At 46.0% G+C, this 27,922-nt stretch overlaps 1 protein-coding gene across 2 annotated transcripts; it reads left to right on the top strand.

Annotated features, from left to right (window-relative positions):
• C1H10orf143 (chromosome 1 C10orf143 homolog) lies at window positions 1-27,922 on the top strand. Of its 2 annotated transcripts, none has more exons than XM_038315798.1 (3): window positions 1-304; window positions 27,514-27,675; window positions 27,784-27,922. In XM_038315798.1, the coding sequence occupies exons 1-3, from the start codon at window positions 236-238 to the stop codon at window positions 27,874-27,876; spliced, it is 324 nt and encodes a 107-aa protein (XP_038171726.1). In that variant the 5' UTR covers window positions 1-235; the 3' UTR covers window positions 27,877-27,922. The 2 variants fall into 2 exon arrangements, with proteins under 2 accessions (XP_038171726.1, XP_038171721.1); XM_038315793.1 differs by lacking the exon at window positions 1-304 and adding an exon at window positions 26,709-26,875.

Raw genomic sequence — 27,922 nt, 5'->3', positions numbered from 1 at the left:
CTTTGTGAACTGAATACAAGCCAATCACTGCCAAGCGTCGACCTGTGGCGTGTGAAAGAGTCCCCGTACTTCGGGACGTAGGCGACTCGGGTTTCGGCTACTCCTGCCTGCAGCCCTCTCTGGGGCACAATCTGTGTCCCGCAGGCTACGCCCCGCGCCTCCTCATTGGCTTCTTCAGGCACGTGGTAGGGTGGTCCCGCCTCCGGGTGGCCTGAGAGGCGGCACGCAAAGCCGCATGGACAGCTTGGCGCCGGGCCGATGGAGACGACGAAGGATCGAGGAGCTGCCGGCTGCAGGGGACGCGGTAAACTCCGGGCGGGGCGCGAGCCGAGGGAGGCGGCGCCCAACCTGGCGTGCGGGCGGCTAAGGCGTGGCCTTTCCGGACGCGGGCAAGCTGGGAGGTGGAAACCCGAGGCGGGGCCGGGGGCGGGGCCAGGCAGAGGACTGTCCCGCCCCTCCAGCTGCGCTTGCGCACAGATGCCTAGTCGTGTGCTCCTTGACCAAACTAATGTCGTGTTTTGGAATTTATGAGTCACAACCTGTGCCATAAGTCCGATCTAGCCACCCATCCTCAATAAGCAAACTGAAAGAGCCAAGTTAAAAGTAGAAAGCAGAAAATTATTTATTTGTTGCAGCCGTTTTGGAAGAGGGACAAAGGGATCCAGGGAACCACGCCAAATTTGACTTTGTAATTCTGAAGTGTGAGTAAAGGTGAACTAGAGCGCCAAGAATATCTAAACAGTTCGTGTCAAAAGTGTGGCCAGGCCAACATTGGCTCATCATTGTCGTCTTGTGAGGTCTGGCAGGTTAGAACTGTGAAATCTCTATCCCTGAGACCCCTTCTCCCTTGGTCTGGGTCTCTTTACTTCTCCCAGCATGAGATTCTTAGGGAAATACTCATGTCTTTGGGGTCCGTTGTTTGAATAGTCTGATAGTCAGATTAAGAGTTGCATTTCTCAGAATATCTCCATTTCTGCCATGTCTGTTAATGGAGGATCAGTGAGTGAGTGTGAAAGCCCAGGTGCTCAGAGTCAGTCTGTCGCAGGCGTCTAACTCCACCCCGAAATCTTGGGAGAGGGCAAGGGGAAAGTAAGCAGTGGAGGGTAGGTGAAGGCCTCTGTGTCACATACTGCCCAGGAACCTGTTGCATCAACCTCTTACCTAGTGAGAGATCTCACTAGGGACCTGCACAATTGAGTTACAACAATATTACCAAAAAAACCCCAAACCCAAACAAAATGAAAACAAAACAAAAAATCAACTCAATGTGTTAAGTTTATGATTTCGCGTTGTGCCTCATTGTGGAGCAGAAGTGTGAAGTAGGCAGTCTCTTAGTGGAACTGTGCTCGCCTCTGCTTCTCCATGCAACTGAGCAATTCTTACTCAGTTCTCACCTTCAGTTATTGCCTCTATTGTTTTGGGACAGAGTCTTCTATAGTTCAAGCTGGCTTCCACTGCCTTTATGCAGCCCCAAATGACCTTGCTTTCCTATCCCGCTGCCTCCTCCCAGAGCTGGGACTACAGGTATGCACCCTTAAAACTGGCTCCAGCATTTTATTTTTCTTGCTGCCCCATGCTGTAGGCTTGCTGCATGTTGATGTGTTTTTCCAGTTAGCACAGCAATGTTACTTTTACTTGCGGTTTTGTTTTGAGACAAGGCCTTTCTATGTATTCCACAGTGGTCTGGAACTTTCTTTGTAGCCGAGGCTGGTTTTGTACTCACATTGCTTCTTCCTTTGTCTCTCCAGTGCTGGGTTTATAGACACAGCCACCATTCCCACCTGCAGGCAGCTTTGAGGTTTGTTTGTTTTGTTTCTACAGTGAAGCAAGAATGGCTAGGGTAGGGGTGGGGTGGCTCAGTGGTAAAGGACGTACTTAGTATGCACAAGGGGGTCGATCAGAGTGGGAGAGGATTTCTGCAACCGTGAATCTGATAAGGAACTTCGGTAAGAATGTGTGAAGATGGGGCCTGGAGAGATAGATCAGTGTTTAAGAGCATTTGCTGCTGCTCTTGCAGAGGACCCCCAGGTTTGGGCAGAGGATGTGGTAATCATTTCTCCAAAAACGACAGACAAATGGCCAGGAAGTTTATGGAGGTAGCTCATCACTGCTCAGGAAATATATATCAATACGCACTGAGGTCACACTTCCTATCTGAACCTTTGTATTTTCTTCTAAGAAAGTTGGTTTCAACTTCTGCGTTTGGATCTGTGTTCCATGTCCCTCAGCACAGCACAGATCAGGTTTAAAATAACTGGGTTATTTTGTAAGTACTAAGTTCTCAGCTCCCTTTGTAGAACAGCTTCTTTTCTTCCCAGTAATCACCTTTGCAGCCCAGGTGGAAATCAGTTCCTTTTTAAATGGGAGGGTTTTCCTGGACTTTCAGTTGGTCCATATATTCACCTTTGGGCTAGTACAGTACAATAAGTACTGTGATGTGAATGGGAGGTCCCTGAAAAGGCCACACCTACCCATGCTAAAGGTTCTACAGATTGATTGAACTTCTATGACTATGGAAAGTTGCAGTGTTGCAGGTCTTACAGGCTGAGAACCAAGATTCTCCAGCTGTCCCTAGTCACTTACAGCTGTTCCTCATCCTCTGTATCACCCATCCTTGCGGCTATCAGACTAAAGCCTTTGGAATGTATTAATTTAGGAGACTCTTCATTTCTACGAGCCCAAAGAAAGAAGGTTATAAGATAGACTTATTTCCTTGGTTGTAATATGCCTGCCACCTAATGCACCAGTGTGCCCAGTAAATGCCTTAAGTTATCACGATTGTCTCTGCTTCCACAATGGGACACATCATTCAGAGCTTTTGTTCCTGAGTCACTCAGAATAAACCATTTCTTATTTCTTTTGTTATTCAAGTTGTGCTTTGCAGATACTTAAAGTCAGTGTTGAGATCTGTAAAGCAATTCTCAAAGTTTGTTCTTTTTGTAGGTTATATCCACTCTTCTGGGTCTCTCGTTCCCATATTAATTTTAGGATCTTCCTTTTAATTCCTTCAGACAGGTCAGCCAGAGTTCTGCTGTGCTGAGGATTGACCCCAGAGGCTTGGTGTGTTAGGCAGGAGTTCTACCACTGAGTGACACCCCAGGTCATTCTCCCCTACACCCTGCTGTGCAGACAGAAGTTTTGTTCTACCAGCTCAACAGCCGTTCAGTCCCAAATAAACACATAGAGGCTTATATTAATTATAAACTGTTTGACCTATTGCTCAGGCTTATTACTAACTAGCTCTTAAGACTTAAATTCACCTATAATTCTTGTCTATGTTTAGCCACGTGGCTGGGTACCTTTTCTCTGTAAGGCAGTCTCATTTTGCTTCCTCTGCATCTGGCTGGTGACTGACTCTCTGCTTTTCCTCTTCCTAGAATTCTCCTAGTCTGGTTGCCTCACCTATACTGCCTGCCTGGCTACTGGCCTATCAATGTTTTATTAAACCAATATGAGTGACAAATCTTTATAGTGTACAAGAGCATTATCCCATAGCACCCTTGTGTAAAATTTTAGTTTGATACAAGTTGGCTTTGAATCTGTGGTTCCAATTTAATTCCACTATGACTTGGATCCTTTCAAATTTATGAAAATGGCTTATTCCAATTCCATGACCTCAAATGTGGTTGTGTGGTCTGCTCTTTTTTTTTGTTGTTGTTGTTTGTTTTGTTTTGTTTTTTGAGAGAGAAGAACCTTCTGCATAGCCCAGGCTGTCCTGGAACTCACTTCATAGCCCAGCCTGGCCTATTTACAGTGACCCACCCGCTTCTTCAGCCCAAGTGCTGGAATTAAAGGTATGTGTTGTAGAAACTGGTTGAAGTGAGTTTCTTGCATACCATAATTGAGTCTTTTTTTTTTTTTTTAACCCTAATTGGATCTGAGTGTGGAAATCTTGTCCCATGACTATTGATACAATTAAAACCCTTCACCTTTTTTGGAGGCAAGGTCTTACCACATAGCCCTGGTTGGCCTGGAATTCACTATGGGGACCAGGTTGACCTCAAACTTAAAGTGATCTTCCTGGCTTTGCCTCTCAAGGGATTTTTGTTGTTGTTTGCTTTTTGAGGTAGAATCTCATATACCTTAGGCTGGCCTTCAATTCGGGATGTAGCCCTGGATGACCTTAGATTTCTAATGCTGCTTATGTAGTGCTGGGATTAAAGACTTGCGGCTTACTGTTTTCTGTTTTCTATTTAACCACTCATTGCTCATCTTTCCTGTTTTCCTCCTTGTTAGGTTTAATGGGATATATATATTTTTTGATTGTGTGCTATTTCCCTCATTGGTTACTTAGTTTCGACTTTGCTGTTTGCTGGTGGTCTCGTATGTAACTTTGTCAGGCTACAGCCAACCACTTCCTAGTGAAGGAACTCCCTTGTCTTTCCTCTCAAGTCTGTTCTCTGTTGCAGTGCTACATCTACTCTGAGCGACTCTGAAGCCACCATTCTGCACTGCGCTGTTACTGTTTCACTCCCACAAGCCTTACCCAGACTGGACCCTGCTGAGCTGTCCGGGTCAAAGGAGATCTGCTCATTGAAGGTGTCATTCCATAGACTTCTGTTTAAACCATTATGCCTTAAAGGCGTTTCCATAGCAAGAACCAAGAGACCATAGATTTACACACGGAGTTCCATTGTAGTTTGTTTCTTCTCTTAGCCTTCTGGCATGTTGAGGGTCAGGGGTTGCTTTGCATTTGTATGTTGGTGATTGGACCCAGAAATTTGTGCATCCTTGATGCCCTAATACTGAGCAGAAATACCCTATGTCTGTAGCTCCTTTTACTATTTCTTCTTACTTTTTTTTTTTCAGTTTTAGGAAATCAAACCCAAGGCATTGTACATATTAGGCAAGAACTCTACCACTGAGTTGTATCCCTAGATTACTTTAGGAATTTTAGAGGATGACAGGTCTGCTGGTGATAATTATTTTCTACTATTGTTTGTCAAAGTATTTCTCTCTCTCTCTCTTTCTCTCTCTCTCTCTCTCTCTCTCTCTCTTTCTCTCTCTCTCTCTCTCTCTCTGTGTGTGTGTGTTATGATGCTAGGGATGATATATATACAGGGTCTCTCATGCAATAGACAAGAGTTCTGTTGCTAAGCTACATCCTTAGCTTTTTTTTTGTTTTTTGTTTTTTGTTTTTTTCGAGACAGGGTTTCTCTGTAGCTTTGGAGTCTGTCCTGGAACTAGCTCTTGTAGACCAGGCTGGTCTCGAACTCACAGAGATACGCCTGCCTCTGCCTCCCGAGTGCTGGGATTAAAGGCGTGCGCCACCACCGCCCGGCCTTAGCTTTCTTTTTGAGACAGGATCTCACTACTTTACCCACACTGACCTTTAATTTGTTCACTGGCTCTTCCAGAGGACCCTGCTTTGATTCCCACGTGGTCTTTCACAACCATCTATAACTCCAGTTCCAGGAGATCCAACACCCTCTTCTGACTTCTGTCGGCACCAGGCACACATACATATATGCAAGCAGACCACTCATCCATATAAAATAAATTAAATCTGACTTGTTCGGTAACCAAGGCATTGACTTTGAACTTGCGATGTTCCTGCTTTAGCTTTCCAAGTAACTAGGATTGCAGACCCATACCACTAGATACAGCTAGGTGTCCTAAATTTGATGGCATCGGTAACCCCAGACACCAAAGAACCTCAGTAATTCCAAGCACAATATCATGGAGAAAACTATGGCAGAAACAGCTAATGAGAAAATTGCTCTTGGGTTCTGATAGAAAAATGTCAAAGTAGCCAGATGTCGCAAAACCACATTTGACAAAACTTGTACATTCCAGGGTAGGCGCGTGAGGATTAGAATTATTAAGCAAAAGGAACGGAGATAAAAGAGAAATAAGAGACAGAAACAGAACAGCATTGGGAGGGACACTCGGTGAATACTGAATTCACCTCGTTTATTCTTCCACACTTTTATATACTTCACTCCAAAAGGGAGGCAACAGAGTTCATTAACATGATATAAGGAATAGACTTGAATTCTTCCATCTGGAGCAAATCCACTTCTATACTCAAAATACTAATTAACCATACCTTACGTCAGACTCTCTCATTTGTAGTAGCCACACCTGTTGTCAAGAACTTTGAGAGAGCAAAAATAAGCTCAAACTCTCTGACCTCTAGTCAAGGTAGAACAGGCTCACATCTGGTGTGTGCTCCTACAGCCAGAGACATGGAGACAGAAACATGGAGTGCTGTGACTTCACACTGGAAATGGGCCTGCCGGAACAGGAGCATTTTATCAATGATAGACAGAATTCTATTTATTTAGAATTCTAGACCCAGTGAAAGATACCTTTTGTGTTCAGTTTCTGATAACTTCTCTGGTTGTTTTTAAGTTGAACAACCTTTTCTTTGAAAGTGTCTAATTTGCTACTAATTGTATCTAGAGCGGTTTTCATGGCAGGAATTGTAACCTTTAATTTGGAGCCTGTACACGCATTTATCCCATGTCTGACAGTTTGAGCATGTGCAGTTATAGGAACTCTTGGAGTGTTCTCTTCTAATTCTTCATTTTCAAACTAGAAGAGTTTGTTTTGGCCCAGTACTGTGAGCCTATGGACGAGCAGAATATCATGTTGGGGAGTGAGGCTTCTCACCCCACAGCACCGTGGGCAGAGAGAGAAGAAAGGTGAATGGACAGGGAGGAAGGGGTTAAGGACGAGGTATATGCTTTAAAAGGTGCGCCATGCCTCTTATTAGCCAATGAAGCTACGGCTCCATTAGTGAGGTTAACACCCTCACTGCCCATCTATCAGCACACGATCCAAGAACAGAGTCACATGAAGAGAATTCTGAGTGTTCATGAGAAGACAAGAGACTTGTGACTTTTTACAGATTTGTTTATTTGTATGTTATGTACACTGGTGTTTTGTCTGAATATGTCTGTGTGAAGGTATTGGATCCCCTGGAACAGGACTTACAGACTGTTGTGAGCTGCCTGACATCTGGGTGCTGGGAATTGAACCCAGTGCTTCTAGAAGAGCAGCCAGTCAGTGCTCTTAATCCTGAGCCTTCTCTGAAGCCCATAACTTCAGTTTCTTCAAAACATGTAATTGTTCTTGGCGTGTGTCTTCCTTCTCCTCCCAGGCGTAGCGGGTGGGGATGTGTTTCCTTCAGACGACGCGTTATTGCTTGCTGCTGTTATCCTTTACGTGCCTCTATGGAGAAATACGCTTTTGCCACATGTGGCTTTTCCTTGTGGTTTTATACAGCTTGAACTCACATGGCGTTACTCACGTGACTCTTCTTAGCCTTCAGAGTATACGTTGTCGTTGTCTGATACTCCGAGGAAAGTTGCCGACTGTATGAGACTTTAGTTCCCCTCATTTATGGGCTCCATTCTCCCAGGTCCCACTGCCGCCAAAGTGGTAAACACCCGTCACTTCTGAGACCCCACCTTAGAACACTGCTGCACTGGGATCAAGCCTTCAGTTCATGAGACTCTGGGGGACACTTAGTATACAAACCATTATACCTAGTAATTTTTTATTAGTCATATATTGTCAATTAGAGGTGTGGTGGTTTGAATAATAATGGCCCCCATGGGCTCATATATCCAAATGCTTAGTTACCAGGGAGTGGCACTATTTGAATGGATTAGAAGGATTAGGAGGTGTGCCCTCATTGGAGGAAGTGTGTCTCGATGGGCTTTGAGGTTTCAAAAGCCCATGCCAAGCCCAATCTCTCTCTCTCTCTCTCTCTCTCTCTCTCTCTCTCTCTCTCTCTCTCTCTCTGCCTGTGAATCACTATGCAGCTCTTAGCAACTGGACTAAAGCTCTGAAACTGTAAGCAAGCCCCAAATTAAATACTTTCTAAGTGTGGCCATGGTCATGGTGTCTCTTCACAGCAACATAACAGTGATAGGGACAAGAAGCATGGTGACATCTGCCTCAGAAAAGCTCAGCCCAGCATGACGGTGACTTGTGAGAGCTGCGTCCCCGGAGCTCCCTGAAAGGCAAGCAGGCAGTCCACAGAGTCCCATGTCCCTAGCAATTGTTTGCTGCTTGTGTAAACTCGGGGAGGGACCTCGTGCATCTTGTAACTTTCTGAGCTTACCAAGTACTACAAAATCGAGCTTCCTATTTTCTTAGCTTTCTAAAATGAGCTTCCATCCAGGAGGATATGCTTCGATTCATGTGAAATGACTACACAACACAGAGATGCCCAGTGAAGTTGAAGGACTCTTTAAAAGTTTGAGCTGGGCTGGCGAGAGATGGTGCAGTGGTTAAGAGCATTGTCTGTTGTTCCAGAAGATTCCCAGCATCCACATGTCAGCTCATAACTGCCTGTACCTCCAGTTCCTTAGTCTGTGATGCCCTCTGCTGGCCCCAGTGACCACCAGGCAAGCAAGTGGTACAAAACACACACACACACACACAAACACACACACACGAAAAAACATAAATAAATAAATTTTAAAACATTAAGAGCTTTCAGCCGCAGAGCTTACTTCTTGAGAACCCTTGAGCCATGGGGTCTAGGTGGATGAAGAAGCCAATATGGAGACTGAAGTGCAAAGATGAAAGATAAAGCATAGGTGCACCCGGCTGTGTGCACCCGGCTGTGTGCACCCGTGGAGGCTGTGTGCACCCGTCTGTGTGCACCCGTGGAGGCTGTGTGCACCCGGCTGTGTACACCCGTGGAGGCTGTGTGCACCCGGCTGTGTGCACCCGTGGAGGCTGTGTGCACCCGTGGTCTGTGTGCACCCGTGGAGGCTGTGTGCACCCGTGGTCTGTGTGCACCCGTGGAACCCGTGGAGGCTGTGTGCACCCGTCTGTGTGCACCCGTGGAGGCTGTGTGCACCCGTGGAGGCTGTGTGCACCCGTGGTCTGTGTGCACCTGTGGAGGCTGTGTGCACCCGTGGTCTGTGTGCACCCGTGGAGGCTGTGTGCACCCGTGGAGGCTGAAGGAACAGATATAATGGATGCTGGGGCCGGGGACCCTGTTGTGAGTTGTTGGGCTGCATGCTCCTGGCAACTGCACACCTGGAACTTTGTCACCATCTGATCACCAAGACTCCCATTGAGACATCTGCCTTGTTTCTTACCTGAACCACTCCAGCCCTGAGTCCGTAGCATTCTTACTGGCTCTGTTGTCAGGGGTGCGCAAATGTAATGTAGCTCGGAAAAAGTCCCCTCTTCTGCTAAAAGCACAGAGTTAAGACTATCCAATCTTAAGTGTTTTCTACCTTGTTTTGACTGAGAATATTTTAAAGATTATCTTAGAAAAAAAAAAGAAGTTCAGCAGCAGCTACTTCACAGCCAACCCAAAGCCCCAGAGGCCTGACTTGGCTCCCTAGTCTGGCTAAGTCAGCCTTAGTGACCCTGTACCCTTGCTGTGGTCTCCCCTCTGTGAATTCTGTGGGCTAAGGCAGCAGTGTGGTGTATCCTGTCCTGGTAGACCAGCCATTGCTTTCGTGGACACCCTCAGGCAGGCCAGTCTCTTGGTCCAGCGATAACAGACTCAAGGATGCTGAGAGGACAGGTAATTTCGAGTTCCATCCTGGAATATTTTTGCTGCAGGTTCACAGGCTTTGATGTGAATGAACCAGAAAGTGTCAGTCTGCCACAATTATCAATTCTTACTGTTATGAACTGGTTTAAAAAACTGGAGAGGGTGGGTGGGTGGGTAGGTGGGTGGGTAAGAGGGTGGAACTGGTTTTTTATCCCTCTGTTCTATCGGTGGGTAACTTCAAGACCTACCTTTGCTAACACTTGGGAAATTATCCAATAAAGCCAGTAGTCCTTGTCAGCAAAACCACTTAAACGTATTGATGGCTTTAACACCATCCCAGAAACCCTAAGGGGTCTAACTTAAAAGTACGAAGATGGAGAGCTGAATCTGCCCGTTTCACTCCGTTGGATGCAGATTTGATAGCTCGTCTGCTGAGTGCGGTCCCCAGTGGAACCCTAATGAGCGCCCGTTGATGAGGCAGGGCCCTCCAACAAAACCCTTCGCTTTGCCCTTTGGTGGTTATTAAGATTTTCTTCCTCAGTCATTCTAGCCCACTCCTCAAGAAACAAGCTCCCGAGCCATCGCCCCCACTTCTTCTTTTTTCCTCTTAGAATCTGCTGAGCTGAGTGCAATGCCTGACTCGGTTTAGTTATGTTTGGCCCTGCTCCTCCTTGGTGAAAGGAACCGGCCAGCAGTTCGCCTTTGGTTGCGACCCTGACCTAAGTGCTCGCCTACAGCTACACAGAGCATCAGTCCTTTCCAGCTGGGGTCGGATTTTTTTTTTATTGTAGTTGCACAGAAAAGTGGGAGGGGAGAGGAGGGTCCGCAGGAAGACGTTTTGCCCGGCTGGGGACTTCCTGCACGACTGTCGTACTCAGCCCCCACCCTGGAAAGACTGTGGGTTGAAGAGGTACACAGTAGGCGTTCTGGAAACACCACCTGGTCTGTCTGACTTGGAGAGCACACGTGTTTAACTGTGAAGAAATGAAGGAGGCCTAGAAAAATGTCAGATTGCTGATGTTTCGAAACCATCATTTATTTAGGAAAAACTACAATTCAGGTGTGTCATAACAAAATGCAGTATTTTGTACAATTCATGCACTCCAATAAAAAAAGAGAAAAAGCAACCCGTGATTCCAGCAGTTGGGAGGCTGAGACAGAAGGATCACTATGAGTTCAAGGCTAGCCTGAGCTGCAGAGTAATACTATGTCTCAGGGAAACCAAACCCAAACAGATAGCTGTCATAGCTGTGTGATCTGTTTCCTTATCGGGACTGCACCTTGCTTCTTCTGAGTTCTCTTAGAGTGCTCGAGACCATGTTGTCGGATGAATGTGGTGTCAGTTTTCGTTCAGTGTGCAGCCCCTGATAACCTGACTCTTACACTCCCAGAAGCCATCAAGTGTCCTCGGGTAGGGCTAGGGATTCATGAACCCCTTCTTGTGCCATGCTAAAGTGTTGACTGGCTGGCTGGGGTGCGGGCACCAACAGCCGCTGTGAGCTCATGAGTACAGTGGCCCTGTCGTGTCCAGAAGGCTCTGTCTCACTCTCCTCTTCCTGGACCCTTGGCTCTGATAATCTTTCTGCCCTTTTCCCACAGTGACCCTAAATTTAGCCTTGGTGGGCAGGCCTGCCCCATCTGTGGCATCCACTGCGCAGACATTTCTCTGCTGAGATCTGAGAGCTGCGCTGATCTAGGAGTGTAAGAATGAGAATTTAGAGAGATTTGATATTGTGTCCTCAGATCCACTTTTTTTTTTTTTTTTTGGAAACAGCCTATTTAAGTCTTTTGCTCATTAAAGAAAAAGCTTAATTTACATATTATTAAGTTAACTTTAAAAAAGGATTTATTTTTATTCCCTATTTAGGAGTGTTTTGCCTGCATGTGTTAGGATCTGAGAAAAGACCCCAAAGAAGACCAATAACCACATATGCAATAACAAGAGTGTTTTATTGATTCCAGCGTTGGGGTGGCAAAAGAGTGACCCCCCCCAAAGAAGGTCACAAGCCCCTTTTAAGCAGAGTTAGGGGAATTTCAGAGAGGAGGGGTTAATCTGGGGTTGATTGGTAGAGGAAAGATTAGTATGGGGGCTGATTGGTAGAAGGTCCTGGTGGTTAGAGACTTTCCAGCAGCAAGGTAGAAAAAGCTGTCTTTAGCTTGCAGAAGTCTGGGGGGCATCTGCTGAGGTAGCAGAAGGGCTTGTGGGGGTGCTTGCTGATGGTCACCCATAGGCTGTGACTTTCATGCGACCTGCTTGCTCAGCTCTGTCCCAGTCTATTGAAGTGAAACTAAGGGCTGGGCTCAGTCGGGGCTCTGCTCTGCTGCCCATGCCTTCCCCCAGCCTTTTCGCATGTATGTCTGTGTACCCTGAACATGCCTGGTATCTGCTGAGGTCGGAAGACAGAAGAGGACATTGTATCCCCAGAACTGGAGTTACAGATAGTGGCTATAGGGTCCTTAGGTCACTCCAAATGACCACAAGGCACCCGATAAGCAATTGCAGAGAGCAGCTTTTCTTCTAATGACAGAAAAACCAGCGTTTTGGGGTCCACCCAAGATGGTGTCCAACACAGGGGAGAGTAAGGCGATCCCTTTTAAGCCTGCTTAAGGGAATTGCAGCTGTGCTTAAGTGTACTTTGAAGTGATTGGGTATAGATTCTTACTGGTACAGGAATCATTTTATGGTTGGCTCATGACATCTGGTCGGCAAATGTGGTTTGTGGTGTCAGGTGTCTGTCTCTTGTGCTAGGGTGTCTGTTGTGGTCAGGGGTCTGTTTGACTGGAAGTAGCAAGAACAGTTCCTGCTTGTGGCCAGTGGGACCCTGATGGGCTACCAGACTGGATGTACTTCCGAGGGTCGGGTTGAAGCCCGATGAGTCAACTTGGGATGGTGGGGGTATGTGGGGCAATGGTCTTAGCAAACTGGCTCCTGGACAGAAACAATTGGCCCTGGTCCCTTCGATTGTGGGCCTCCGTGTGGGTTGCTGGGAATCACACACCTGGTGCCCATGTTATGTTGCTGTGAAGAGACACCGTGATCACAACAACTCTTATGAAAACAAAACAAAACATTTAATTGGGGCTGGCTTACAGTTTCAGATGTTAAGTCAGTTATCAGCATGGTGAGAAGCACTACCGGTAGCATGGAGGCAGGCATGATGCTGGAGAAGAAGCTGAGCAGTCTGTATCCTGATCATCAGGCAGCAGGGAGAGAGAGAGCTTTCCTTGGGTCCAGGTTTAGGGCCTCGAAACCCTCAAAACTCACCCCCAGTGGGCACTTCCTCTAGTAAGCCACAGCTACCCCAACAAGGACACACACCTTCTAATAGTGCTACTCCTGATGACTCAGGTCTTCAAATAGATGAGCCGACAGGGACCATTCTTATTTAAGACACCATACCCCAGTACTCTATTAGAGCCGCAAGTGCTCTTTACCTCTGAGCCATCTTTTAAGTCCCAGTTTGTTTGTTTGCTTGTTTGTTTGTTTGTTTGTTTGATTGATTGATTGATTGATGTAAAGTCTTTTGAGTTGTCCCAGGCTGGCACTGAACTCAAGGTCTTCCTGCTTCAGCCTTTTAGTTGCTAGGATTACCAGTTCCTGCTGTGGACCTGGCTTTACTGTTCATTCTTATCTGATCTGTATTGGGTTTGTTTTCGTACATGTCAAGTAACAGGTCCTCAGTCTCTCTTTTACTTTTGAAAGGGAATCCGCTTTAGCACTCTTTTCTCCTAAAGACTCTGTCTCCCTCCACAGGGAAGGGATGCTAGCTCATTAGAGCCTGTGGCCCTGGCAGGCCTTGCCCTTCTCCCACATTCCCTCTGCCTTGCTGAAAGCTGTTAGATTACATTTCTAAAGCTAGCCAACCACCAAGGTCTGTCCCCTTATTTCACCTCTTTCTTTCCCTGAGGCTGACCACCAAGGTCTAGCTATCAAAGTATTAAAGTCCAGCAATCACAAGACCCCTTTGGCTCACCTAATTAATATGCCTAATAAAAATTAAAGACCTCATTCTAACCCAGGGTTTTCTATTTACCTTTATAAGCCCCCTGTTGCCTGTGGGCCATGTCTGTCTCCTCTCTGTCTAGGGACTGTCCTTTGTCCCTCCAGGACAAATACCCCTGCCTCCTTTCCCTTGTCCCTTTCTCCTACTCCCTGGTCCTCAATCTCCTCTGCCACCACCTCTAACATTCTAACACAGACGTCCCCTTCTTCTCCTCTTTAAAAATTACAGCTGCAAAGTTATTTGCTGCTGGTCTTCTGCCCGAGTCAGGAAGCAGCCACTTTAACTTTTTCTTCCCACTTAAGGAAGGATCTCTCTGGGGAAACAGGTGTTTGGGTGTGGTTTTGTAACTAATCCAGGGTCTGGAGGAAGCCATTGCTGTTGTGGGGGTGGGTCTCCTGCAGGACATCGTTGTCAAACCGTACTTGACTGTAATGGTTTGAATAGACAGGGATGGCTTATTTCTCAGTCTTTACTATCCTTCCATCCATCTGCATGTTTTATCCTCCTACTAATAGTATATTCTCTTGACAGGGATAATTGTATGCTAAGGTTCTATTAGGCTTTGCTATCTCTTCTACACATTGTTTCGTTTTTGAGTTCCATCGGTTGAATTCTTTAGTTCCGTCTCCAGCTAGTTGGAAAGCACAGTGAAAGCCTCGTCTGTCAATCACAGGCATCAGGCAAATCAGCCAAGGCCTTTGTGCTTCTTGTTTCTCATTCCAAGACTCAAGTGAACTCCTTACCTTCCTCTGTGATGTGGGGAAAAGGTGAAATGTCATTTTGTGCACGTCCAGGGGGTGGTTATTGGGTTCTGCTCGCTGTCAGTAGATGTGCATACTCGCTGTCTTTAAGATCTTTAGAGTTGGGCTAGAGACAGGGTTCAGTGATAGAGTTCTATCTCTAACACTGTGGGAAATTTATCTTTAATGTCATAATCCAAATGTGGGCTTAGGGCTTCTTGTGTCCTGGGTAAACTCACAAAAGCCTAAATCTAATCATCGGCAAGTCCACTGAGTACATTTGTTCTCCCTACTGCTACCCCAAAGTCCAGCTTTTCATTGAATGTGCGGCAGGAGAGGTCTGAGCTGCACCTGACCCCTCAAACGCTTCATTCGTTTCTGGCCTCCTTTCAGCTGGGCAGCAGTGACAAGACTGCAGGGATGTCCCTCCAGTGCCGCACAGCTGATGGGCCAGGCACTAGGCCCTGACCTGCAGGCCAAGCTCTCAGTGGCCACAGTGGCCCTGGTCTTTGCCAATCAGGCCAGGCCCCATTAGGCCAAGTTTCTAACAGCGCTTTTTAAATGAGGACATGATGGTGTGTGTCGTTGGGGAGTGGTCACCCATCTATCCATGCGAATACTGACAGACTAAGTTTCAGGGCAAGCTTGAGACCCGGTGTGGTTTGTGATATGGGCTGCCAGGCATGGGGGGTGGGGGTAGTCAACTGCATAAAAGGAGGGGGGCCATCCCACAGTATAATCTCAGACCCCTGCAAGGAGACGGAGCGAATCTTGGCAGCTGAGGGGAAAGCCTGTTGTCCTTCTTTTCTGTTTTTGGTATTTTGAGTCAGTGTCTTCCTGTGTAGCCCAGGCTGGCCTCAAACTTGTGGTGATCCTCCTTTATCTACCTACCCCGTTTTCTTTTTTTTTTTGTTGTTTTTTGTTGTTTTTTTGTTTTGTTTTTTTGTTTTTCGAGACAGGGTTTCCCTGTAGTTTCTAGAGCCTGTCCTGGAACTAGCTCTTGTAGACCAGGCTGGCCTCGAACTCAGAGATCCGCCTGCCTCTGCCTCCCGGGTGCTGGGATTAAAGGCGTGCGCCACCACTGCCCGGCCCCTACCCCGTTTTTGAGAAAAAAAAAAAAAGATTTACGCTTATTATTTTTAATTATGTGTAGGTGTGTGTGTCTACATGTGGGTATGCGCAGGTGCCTGCAGAGGCCAGAGGCTTTGGATCCCTTGAGGCTGCAGCTGTGAGTGCTGAAAGGTCCTCTGCAGAGCAGCAAGTGCTCTAAACTGCTGAGTCACCTCTCCAGGCCCCTCCTGCACCTTTATTAGCAGTGGCAGAATGGATTTCCTCGCACTCTTGTTGCTTCCTCCAGGTGACCATCTATCCTAGCATCGGTTCGGCTGTTACTTTGCCCTTGGCTTACTGATGAAACTCACCATCTCTTTGCCAAGTGGACTTGGCTAGGCAGTACTGGAAGATCTTGCTGACTCAGTTGAGCGTCTGTTGAATAATACTCATGGCCGAATGGGGCTGCAGCGTCAGGATGTCAGGGTCTTCTGGTGAGAGCCGCTTATGTCCTTGGATGATTCAGACCAAGAGCGAGAGTCAGAGTCCTAACTTCCGGCCCCTTTCTGCTTGACATTCAGCCAGAGTTTGTTGTGCTGTAGGAAACAAATCTCTCAAGAGTTCAAGGTCATTTTCCAAATGAAAATGTCATCAGGAAGGAGTCTTTGCCTGATAGAAACCATGCTTTCACTCTAAATGGCAGTCTGAGGAGCCTTATTAATCTCGATTCCTGGAGGTCCCGCTCCTTGGGCAGACTGATGGCCATCCAACTGCGGCACAAGGAAACTTCTTTATTGTGGCAGACAGAGTGGAGCGAAGCTCCGGAAACTATCTGCTATGCTTCTATGCTTCCTGTAGCAGGACATGACCAGTGTGTGCATGCAAAGGGCTTATTGGCTCCAGGATAAGGCTGATAATAAAACTTCTTAAAATACCTTCAAAGTGGAGGGTCAGATCATTATTGCTACTCTGTATTATTATCGTTATTATTTTGATGATATGCCACTGTGTAGCCCAGGCTGGTCTCGACTTGGGATCTTCCTGCCTTCCATCCCTAGTACTGGGATACATGTGTACACCCCATGCCTGGAAGATTCAGTTATTTCTTTCGTGTTCGTTTTTATATAAAATATGTTTCCATGTGGACTTAGCATCAGTGCATTACTGATCGCTAATGACTCTTCCTGGTTTTCTAATTTTTTAATTTTAATTTTAATCAATTCTTTTTGAGACAGCACCTTACTGTGTAGACCAAGCCAGCCTTGAACTCACAGGAGACTACCTGCCTCTGCCTCTGCCTCTGAGGTGCCAGGATCGAAGACACGCACTGCCAAGCCTCGCTTGGTTTTCTGGTTTATACTATGCATATGTCACTCTCGCTGAGTCACACTAACACGTGCTGTGTAAGTGCTGCACCTCGGGCTTTGCTGGTCAAGAGTTTGCCATCGCTTCTGCAGACAACAGAGGCCATGCGCTGCCCTCCTGTTGGAGAGTTCAAAAGGCAGCTCTCGTTTTGCATTCAGTCCACTCTTCTAGTGTTTAGAGTAGGAAGGCGGACTTTGGAAAGTGCTCCATTATCCAGAGCCATATCCACAAAGGAGCTGCTGTGTGGGCTTCTGGATCCTCAGTTCCTGTTGCCTTTGCAGGAGTACCAGGGTCATGTCCCATCTGGTTTCTGAAAGGGCTCATCTTGTCAGCACAGAAGCTATGCTTTTGAATCTCATTTCTGGCAAATTGCTACGTCTTAACCCCTCCTCCCCCTGGACTCTTCATTCATTAAGGTTATTTGGGCCATCACTTCCAATAAAGGAAGTATCCACATCAACAAAGAAGTGACCCTTCCTCCTCAGGGAGGGCAGCTGGACATTCTGGGGCCTGTCCCAACTTTGTCCCATCATTGAAGCAGCAGGATCATGACTTTTATTTTAATTCATGCCTTGTCTGAAGAGGTGTCTGCTCAGCTCAGCCCCGGATTCAGCCGTGCTCAGACGAGGCCGCTGTTCACTTGATCTGCTTCAATTACTGTTAAGTAATGGGGTCTTCGTGTCTACTTGGGATTTTAATTTTGTTTATATAGTGAAGTGTCTTTTTAGTTTGGTGGTAAATCTTCATCTGCCTTCACGAAAGCTGACAGATCTCTCCGGAAGGGAGCAGAGAGAATGAAGCGCTCAGCTCTAGCAGGGCCAGCATCAGTGCTCCAGCGGCAGCCGGTGTCCTAAGGCTCAATGCAGGCCTTCTTGGCAACTGGACTGTTGGCCACACGAGCCTGTGGACCAGTGTCACTTGTGATGAGTTGTTCATAAACAATAGAGAGTCATTTAATCCAGTCTGATGGCTGAGGGTCACCACATACATCATGGCCCCAATGCCCCAGAGGATACCCGCCCACCGTGGTATCAGAGTAGGTTTTTCCTTTTCTCCTGCACCAGGAATCAAGGACCTGGACCACCACCCGAGCCACCTAAAGAATGTTGGCTCATCACTGTGGGGGTTCACAAGGCTGCTGCCTTTCTGTAGCTGAAGCTTTGCTGCACACAAGCTGTTGTACCCTGACTTTTGCTGGTGAAATATAAGTTCTAGTTCACATTTCTAGTAAGTCCAGTTACTGAAAGAAGAGCAAGGGAGATGCTGTTGCTGCTGACTATGTTACTAACATAGAAATGAAAACATGTATGCAGATAGCATGAGGAATAGTAATGGTCCCACACTAGCCCAGAGTATTGAGAGTTGACAGCAACCCGATCTTAAAGACACAGTGTATTAGTTAATTTTCTGTTGCTGTGATTACATACCATGGCCAAAGAAACTTAAGGAAAAGAAGGGTTTTTTTTTTTTTTCTTTTTTAGCTTACAGTTCCAGAGGAATAAGGGTCCATCATGGTGGAGAGGCATGGCAGCAAGTGGCAGGAGCAGGAAGCAAAGAGCTTGTATCTTGAATGGCAGGCATATAGCAGAGGGTGAACAGGAAGTGATTCGTCTTTAAACTTTCAAAGCCGTCCCCAGTGATATCCTCCTCCAGCAAGGCCAGGCTTCCTGTCTTTCAGACAGCACCACCAACGGGGGACCAAGTACTCAGATATCGGAAACCTCTGGGGACATTTCTCGTTCTAGCCATCACACACTGTGGTATCTTTCTTTCTCCATCAAAAAAATTGAGCAGATCCCCCAACCAACCAGAGATTCGGGACTTGATCTTGTCCTCTTAAAGCTTTTGTCTGACTTAATGCAGAAGGCCTTGTAAAATCCTCGAGGAAATAGACATGGCGATTGTAATCCATGGCAGGGTAGAGCTGAACATAGTTTGTTTGGATCGACTATGACATGGAGATGGGAGATGGCAAAGCACTTGCTTGCAAACGTGAGGACCTGAGCTCAGTTCCCAGAACTCGCATAAAACATCTGGGGGTGGTGGCATGTGCTTGCAGTCCTACTGTTGGGAATGCAGAGACGTCCCAGAGCTTCCTCAAGCTAGGCAAATGGATAAGCTCCAAGCCATTGAGAGAGCCTATCTCAAAAAAATAAAGTGCAGAGTATTCCTGGTACCCGAATAGAAATAGTACCCCAGAGTGGCCTCTGCCCTCTGCAGACATGTGCAGATGTCTTTATGGATACCCTCAGGTGCATATACACAAAAATAAATAAAAGTAGAAGACAAAATGGAAATCGAATTTAATGAGTATGTGTTAGAAAGCCTATAGTTTAAACTGGAAAAGGAAGATAATGATGGTGAAGACTTAATAAGAACCAGCAGCAGGAGTTGTTTCGTGTGGAAACGTGGAGAAGGCACACCTGGCTTGGACCTGCTAGGTGATGTAGTCACGGACCAGGTGTCTCGTAGAAAACACTGCCCAAATCACAAGCGCATGGGCTCTGCTCCTTCTCCTTCCGTGGTTGTATGGTAGTAAAAGTATTTTGTGGGGGCTGTTTTAAATGGAACACAGATCATTTAGAAAGCGATCCAGAGTGGAAAGTTGCCAAGGAATAGTCTCGAAACAGAGCAACAGAGTGCAGAGATGCTTGCTTGGAAGTACCCGAGGATAACCTTGAACACTGAGAGGATGGTGATGACCAACAGGGGGGGGCTGTGTCCATTTCAGGTTGGTCAGAAAGGAAAATTTAGATTTGATGGCTTGCAATTATGAGAAGACAATTTGGGTTAAGTCAGTGTTTCTAGACTTATGGATGTAATGCCACTGGCAATGTGCTCCCGGGATGGTTTTCACTAGAAAACCCTTTTGCAGCTGGGTCTGGTGGCACACACATGCACTCCCAGTATTCTAGGAGACTGAGATGGGAGGGTCATTATTTGAGCCAGCCTAATTGTACTACTCATTGACCCTCCCCCCCCACACAGGTTCTAGCATCTTTTGATGAAGCTTGTGTAGTTGTCTCCATGGTATTTACTTATGCTAATTTGGTTTCTGTCATAGACCTTTGACACTCACTGTTTAGAATTGTCACTAAAGGGCGCCCCCAATCCCTCCTCGCAATGCACTGTTGGGTTATTTTCAGAATGGTCAGGTGAATGGTGTTTCACATCTCTCTGAATCATGACCCAGTAATGTCAGTTGCTTACAGTTTTAATTGCTTCCAGCCATTAAGAGTTCTTCAGGTTGGCACCTGTGCCCTGTTGACGTGCCGCACATCTCCTTTGCTAAGGATTTCCTAAGTATTTGGTTCAAAAAATGTTAGGCTCAGGCTGATGTGATAGCTCAGTGGGTGGAGGCTCTTGCCATGAAAGCTGATTCCTGGAACCTGTAGCATGATTAATAAAACGAACTCAGAGACAGATTTTGGTTTTTAGACCGAAGATCAGAAAAGCAAAGCAGCCAAGCCACTAGAAAGTTCGTAACCTCTATCAAGGGGTCAAACAAAGGGGCGAGCCTATCCTCAGCATGACTGCAGACTGCAGCGCTTTCCACCAAACCCCAGCCTGCAATGAGCTCCTGTCTCCTCCTGCCTCATTTGCCGCTCTCACCACCGGCCTTATCACTCCTGTCTCCACCGCCCTAGTGCTGGGGATGAACGGTCTTGACTCCTGAGTGCTGGGGAAAACACCTTTGTGTGAGTTCTGTTTCTCCTTTTTAGAGACAGAGTTCCATCTCTGGTAGCCCAGCGTGGCCTTGAGTCCTGGGATTAAAGGTGTGTGCCACTACTCCCTGCTCTTGTGGTTTAGCTCTGCTCTCTCTGATCTCCAGGCAAGCTTTATTAAAACACAGATAAAATATCACTGTAGGAGCCCTCCAAAGAAGGCTGCTCCTGCGAGTTGCACCCTGACTTCCCAATGTGTGCCCTGGCATTTGCACTCCCCCAGAATAGAAAAATAAATGTAAATAAGTGTAAATAACACTTTTATAAAAACAACATTTAGAGCGTCTCTTGTGTTTTCTCTGCTCCATCCTCAATGAATGGCATTTAAAAACCAAAATGGTAGTGTTGCACACGGTGAGTATTAAGCTCCTTGCTCTTGGATGCTGTAAACCATCTGGGTGCATCCATGCATACACTCATCTGTGTGTCTCCTTGCCTCGCCTGTCATACCGTAGACATGCATGCACACTCATTTTTATGTCTTGGTACCTCTCCACATCAGAACCCATGAGAAGCTAAGAGTGGGCAGCAGTTGTTCCAGCGCCAGAGATGTGTCTTTGGGTAGCTGGCGGGGGTGGGGGTGGGGGTGAGGGTAGAGGTAGAATTTCTGCGTCCCCATGGCTTCACCATATTTTCTCACCGCTTCCTTACAGCATCATAGGGAATGCTTGTTGTCTATAGGGCCATGTCACCTTTGAAAAGCTGTGCCAGGCTGATGAATGACAGATGATTTCTTGACATCAGCTTCATTTGCATTTTTCTAAATATGAATGTATTAGTAACTATTCTTATTGCTGTCTTCACAGGAAGCAGGGCTGAATCCTGGTGCTCAGCCCACTTTTTCCTTTTTCTTCAGTCCAGGACCCCAGCTCTTAGAATGGTCCCACCCCCACAGCTAATCCTCTCTGGGAATACCACAGATACCCCCAAAGACACGCCCACTAATGCCCCAGCATTTTGTCCTCTAATAAGCTTGACAAAGAAGTCGCTGAAATGGGTGTATTTAACTGAACACTCTGTCACAACTGCTGTGTGATGGCTTCTCTACAGCATCTGTCTTTTGTTCATGGAGGTGGTGCCACTAATTTTTGCTTTTTTCTTGGCTTTTGGATTTTTACAATATGCCTCCTCTAAAGCAGGCTAAGGTGGCCTTGACTCCTGACCCTCCTGCCTCTACCTCCCAGCAGCTGGGATTGCAAGTATACACCACTATGCATGCGCAGCTTGTTCCTCAGCTTTTACGAGTTTCACATATGAGGGTCATGAGTCTTCGTAGCACATGCTCCAGATATCATCATCATCATCTTCTTCTTCTTCTTCTTCTTCTTCTTCTTCTTCTTCTTCTTCTTCTTCTTCCTCCTCCTCCTCCTCCTCCTCCTCCTCCTCCTCCTCCTCCTCCTCCTCCTTCTTTTTTCAGGTATCTTTAACTTCTTGGAAGTTAAAGACTTTCTTTAGTCTTTTTTTTCTTCAGAGCTCTTAGTTTTTATTTTGTGTATGGGTGGTTTGCCTACTTGTCTCTGTGGTACCTGTAGAGGTCAGAAGAGAGCGTTGGATCCACTGGAACTGAAGTTACAGAAGCAAGCCCAGGTCCTCTGGAAGAGCAGACAGTGGTCTAAACTGCTGAGCCATCTCCCCATCCCTTGTTTTAAGTTTTTGAGACAGGGTCTTACTCTGTAGCACAGGCTGTACTCTGAGATGAACTCCAGTTGATCCTCCTGCCTCAACCTCCTACTGCTGGGCTGACAGGGCTTTGGCCCTAACTGTAGGCTTTGTTTGCTTTGTTCTAAAGATCTTCTTGTTTATATGTAGGTCAGATGCCAGTGTTGCTGCTTTTGCCTTCTTGTGTGAGTTTCAGTTAGAAAATCTTTCCCTTTCCTGTGGTGTGGAGCTAGTCACTCGGTGCTGTTTCTTTTATTTAATTTTATTATGTAATACAATAGTCTGTCTGTGTGTATGTCTGCAGGCCAGAAGAGGGCACCAGACCTCTCGTTAGCAGATGGCTGTGAGCCACCATGTGGTTGCCGGGAATTGAATTGAACTCAGTGTACCTTGGAAGAGCAGGCAATGCTCTTAACCACTGAGCCATCTCTCCAGCCCCCACTCGGTGCCTGTTTTTTATGTTCACTGTTTTCCTAGCCTGTATGTATGTATGTACACCCCGTGCTGTCTGATACAGAGGTCAGAAGAGGGTGTAAGATCCCCTGGAGTTGTACATGGTTGTGAACTGCCTTGTGGGTGCTAGGAATTGATTGAACTTGGCTCCTCTGGAAGAGCAGCCAGTGCTCTTAGCCAATAATTTTTCTGGCCCGATTAGTTTATTTTTAAATATGTTATCAAAGCCAGGTGTAGTAGTTACACCTTTTAATCCCATCGCTTGGGAGGCAGAGGCTGCTGGGTCTAAGTGAGCTGGAGGCCAGTCTGATCTATATGGTGAGTTCCAGGACAGCAAGATGTACATAGTGAGACCCTATCTTAAAAAAAACCAAAACCAAAAGAGAGAGAGAAGAAGAAGAAGGAGATAAAGGCTTTGTTAGTTTTTTTTTCTTTTTCCAATTGGCTACCCAGTTATCCAGATAACTTACATTGTAATCAGGTGTGCTGGCATTTATCTATAGCAGAAGGATTGCTCTGAGTTTAGGCCGGCAGAGGATGTATAGCAAAATCTTGTCTTTAAGATGAAGGCAGTGGCTTGGCAGCTGGCTCAGTGGTTAAGGCCCTTGTTCTTGCAGAGGACCCAGATTCAGTTCCTGTCACCCGCCTTAACTCTAGTTTCAGGGGATTTGAAGCCCTCTTTGAACTCTCCAGGCACTAGGGACACAAATGGTGCACATACATGCAGAAAAAAAACACTCATATGCATAAAATAAATGAATTTTTGAAGAGCCCATTTATAACCCAGTGATTTGGGTGACAACTTTCCATATAATTTGGAGAGTTTTCTGGACTTTGAACTCTGTGGAATTGGTCTATTTGCCTTTTTTTTTTTTTTTTTTTAAATGCACGTATAGTTGCTGGATTTGTGTGTTCCTTTTTGGGGCATCAGTGAAAGCAGAGGCAGATAAAGAGAATTTTCCCCCGAGGGAAAACGTTTGAGAACAACTGAAAGGACATAAGACTTTCTGGTACATAGACTAGAATCTAAGGAGAGAAAAACATTGCTTTGTTCTCCAAGTTTGCAGAAAACGAGAATTAGTGTGCTTTCTCAGTGTGTTGCCAAGAGGTTGCATGCTAGAAGTAGAAGGGCTGGAGAGCCGTGGAGCGGGACCACGTACATCACAGTGGGTCTACTGTGTCCTGCTGGACAGGTCAGTGTGGACTCATGGTTGAAAGACAACTCTGGGCCATTGCTAATCAGTTTAATGAAATTGTGGGGATCACACAGCTGTCCTTTAGGGGATAAGTTTAGAAAGGCCAGCACGTCTAGGTTGAGGGTCCACTCGGGACACAGACTGGAAACAGATTCACGTAATAAGGCAGCCTACATTTGTTTCTTGTGCAGTGTGTGCAACTGTGTGATTTAAGAAGAGTTTTTATATTGAGAAAATTATGTTTACTTGTAAAACATTTTCATAATTTGGGACATTTCAAATCCAGAAACATGACCAGAGGTTATGGTAGGCCATTTAAAATACTTTTAAATAACCTCTTTAGCCAAGTAGCTGGCTAGGTTTACAGTAGCAAAAATGAATCCTCTCCTACTTAGTGGGCCATAGTCTAATTAAACAGCTGTTGGTTACCCTTGACACAGTAGTGCCCCTCTTGCACTGTTGGTAATTTCTTACCAAGGCTGTCATTGTTTACTTGCCAATTTTTGCACAAGTCCCCACCCAATATCATTATACAGTCATGGTGTGTCTTAGTGTCCAAAGTGTTTTCCTTCCCCAGTGTGCTTCTGACTTTTTTTTCCCGTGTGCTCTTTAGTAGCTATTCATGTTACTCATGAAATATTAATAGCTTGTTAGTATTTTTGCTGAGATTAAGTAGAATTTTCAAATTAACTGAGGGAGAACTCTCGTCTTTGTAGTCTCAAATCATCTTATCTAAGAATAGGAGACCTTTAAAATTAGTTCTTCTGTAGTTTGTGCCCTGAAGAGTGTTCTGAGCTGGCACGGGGCACTTATCTGTATCCTCAGCACTGCTGGGGCAAAGGCAGGAAGATCAGTTCAAAGTCATCCTTGGCTACATAGCAAGTTCAGGGCTAGCCAAGCAAGACTTTATTTAAAAAACAAACAAACAGACATCCTTCTCCCACTGCAAAAAAGCACGTTAAGTTCTCTGAGCCAGCAGGTGTGGTGGTGCGTGCCTCTAATCTTCCTCTCAGCAGCTCCCGGCTGCCTGTGCTGCCATCGTCAGGGGTCTCTGGGCAGTTGCAAGCATGCAGTATAGTAGAACTCATATAGGCACATCAATAAAATGTCGATTAACACAAAAAGGAAAACCCAACGCATTTGCTTCCTATTTTAGTTTAGTGTTCTTTGTTTTTAATTTGTCCTGAATGATGTTTACATTTCAAACTAGTTTGAGTCTTTCTGGAGATAATCACGTTACTGTTTCCTCATGAAAACGAACACGAATATGCTCATGGATTTCCTGGTGTCAAGCCTGTCTTTCTTTTCTGCAGATATTGTCCTGGCCATAGTGTGATTTCCTTAATATGATGGGAGAGGCCACGTCTCTTCCTGTTTTGACTTTTGCCTTGGTATTTTATGGTTAGTGTTGATTGTCAATTTGATTAGGTTAGTTTCTGGAAATGCCTGTGGTAAATGCCCATGGAGAAATGTCTCCTCATTGAATAAACCCATTATGTTTCAACAAACCCGACTCTCTGATGGGACTATTGGCAGTTAATGGTGGCTGCAGGAGTTGGGGGCAAGGTGTCGTTTTTGTCAGTGGTGTACCCACTGACAAGTAGTCTATGCAGCAGTAAATAACTTCCTACCCATGCACATGCAAACAACCCTAACTAAATCAAATGAAAATGTGCACACATACACCCTCAAAGACTGAAAAGTGGAGGGAGACTTCATGGAGAGAAGAAGGGTTTTGGTGGAAGTGGTGGGAGGATGAGAGCTGGTGCCCCAGACAGCAAAGCTGGGAGGGGTCGCGCTATCAAAGCCCTTTAACACCAGGCATGTAACCAGAGCGTTTGGAGATTGCCTTGCTGGGTTTCTATCTTGCTTTTGACTAGGTCCATATTCCCCGCTTTGGGAATGGTAATGTCTATTCTGTGCCCCTGTATGCTGGAAGTATCTCATTTGCTTTTTAATTTTTCAGGGGGTTACAGTTAGGAGCTTGTCTTTAGTCTCAGAAGAGACATTGGACTTTTAAATAGGGTTGGGACTGAAAGCCTATGGGGACTTTTGAAGTTGCACTAAATGCGTTTTTCATTATAATATGACCACAGGCTGATGGGGGCCAAGAAGAGGGATGTGATAGTTCGGATGAGAAGTGCTCCCTGGAGGCTCCTAAGTTTGCATACCTGGTCCTCAGCTGGTAGAACTCCTTGGGAAGGGTTGGAAAGAATGGCCTTGTAGGAGGTGTGTCCCTGGGGACAGGCTTGAGAATTTAAAGACACATCATTTTAAGGTTTATGCTTGTGGTAAACAATGTGGAATCTGGGTATGATGGTGCATGTCTTTAATTCTAGCACTTAGGAGGCAGAAGCAGGTGCATCTCTGTGAGTTTGACATTAGACCCCACCCTGTCTTGAAAAAAAAAACCCCACGCACTCTAAGCTTCTGGCTCTCACCACCATCCTTTGGCCTCTCACCCCCTGGAATTGTAATCCCAAATAAAGTCTTCTGTTGTTTTTTTGGTTTTTTTTTTGTTTTTTTTTTTTGTTTTTTTGTTTTTTTTTTTTTGTTTTTTGAGACAGGGTTTCTCTGTAGCTTTGGATCCTGTCATGGAACTAGCTCTTGTAGACCAGGCTGACCTTGAAGTCACAGTGATCCACTTGCCTCTGCCTCCCAAGTGCTGGGATTAAAGGCGTGTGCCACCACTGCCGGGCCCCAAATAAAGTCTTCTGTGAGTTGCCTTGGTCCGTGGTGCTTTATCACAGAAATAGAAAAATAATTGATACAGATGGTGATGATTAAAACACACTATATATTTGACACTTTCAATGAATAAATAAATTTTAAGAGCCAATTAGGAATTATTAAATAAATGACACCTAGATAGCAAACACAGGTGGGGAAACTCTGACTTGGCAAGGACGGTGATTTACAACTGAGTGTAGATGCTGTTGGAGCCATGCAATTAGAGCCATGTGGCTAGAGCCATGCAGTTAGAGCCATGCAGCTGGAGCCATGCAGTTGGAGCCATGCAGCTGAAGCCATGCAGTTAGAAGCCATGCAGCTGGAGCCATGCAGTTAGAAGCCATGCAGCTGGAGCCATGCAGTTAGAGCCATGCAGCTGGAGCCATGCAGCAAATGTTTCCTGGCTTGGCAGGTGTCCAGAAGCAGGCCCATCTGGGTGGCCACCAGAGGGACATGCTGGACCTGGGCTGAGGTTAGATTGGTGAGTGTTTACAGAATTCCTCCTGACTCTTGTCCAGGACAGGATGGTTTAGGAATGTACCTTGGGGCATTAGGACATTACTTTCTTCGGAAATATTGAAGGACTATCTTTGTAATTAACCTTCTTTAGTTCATGTGGATGTAGAAGCCAAATGTTAACTTTTCCCCATTACCTGGTTACGGGCTGTGTGTGCAGACTCTGAGATCAATAAAAGTAATTTGTTCTTCCATGCCAGTAAGAGAATTATTCACAAGTGAGCCATGCATACTGTGTTAAGAAAGAATGCAACTCGATGCTAAGGAAGATGTGTTGAAGCATATAAGTAGTTCCTTGAACAGAATTTATAGGTTTGGTACATTTTCAATAAACCAGCCACAATAGTTTATTACAGGAATTTCAGCCAAAATTGTTTAAAATGACTATTTTAAATCTATCAAGCCGGGTAACTACAGGCAGCACTTGAACTAACAAGGTTAAGGTAAGTGATGGCTGTTAGTCCTGAAAGTCATCCCCACGCATTCTGTAAGACTTTCCCGGCCCACAGGGTCTATGTTGGGAGCCGAAGTTTTCTGAAAATAAATTCAGGCAGAGTGTTGTATGTTATCTGAGGTTATCTGAAGTGAAATTTTGTGTTTCAGAAACGGGCATGCAGGAGGTCAGAAGCTGGTGGCCATGAGTACAGCAGCCACATGGTAAGCACCTGTGCCCTGCTGTCCTGGAGCACAGAGGACCAGGAGCCACGGTCACGAGGCCCGCCTGCACCGCGACCAGAGTGTGGCCAGGAGAGGCCCAGCTCCGTGGTATGTGCTTCCTCTTGTCACCAAACCCACTGCGAGCCCATAGAATTTGTTTAATAAAACCATGGTTTCCCTGTGCTGATGCACGTATGTCTGTGGTTCATTTAATAGAGTCTGCAGAACGGCGGAAGGAGCTCAGCCCAGCCTTGCCTGAGATGTATTGCGGGGGAGTCTGTAAGTGTGATCTCACAGAGACGGAAATGATAGAGTTCTTCAACATCAGATCTGTAGAACCGTTAATAAAATCTGC

The sequence above is a fragment of the Arvicola amphibius genome, chromosome 1, assembly GCF_903992535.2.
Source record: "Arvicola amphibius chromosome 1, mArvAmp1.2, whole genome shotgun sequence".
Lineage (NCBI taxonomy): Eukaryota > Metazoa > Chordata > Mammalia > Rodentia > Cricetidae > Arvicola > Arvicola amphibius.
Note: the sequence above shows the minus strand (reverse complement) of the source record. Positions and strands in the feature narration are given on the sequence as shown.

Excerpts from the sequence above, each read along its gene's own strand:
- C1H10orf143 (XM_038315793.1), top strand. The coding sequence starts at position 26,765 with ATGCAGCTGGAGCCATGCAGCAAATGTTTCCTGGCTTGGCAGGTGTCC. Across the intron at positions 26,876-27,513 it reads CCTGGGCTGAGGTTAGATTG|AAACGGGCATGCAGGAGGTC; the intron begins GTGAGTGTTTAC and ends TTTGTGTTTCAG. Across the intron at positions 27,676-27,783 it reads AGGAGAGGCCCAGCTCCGTG|AGTCTGCAGAACGGCGGAAG; the intron begins GTATGTGCTTCC and ends TTCATTTAATAG.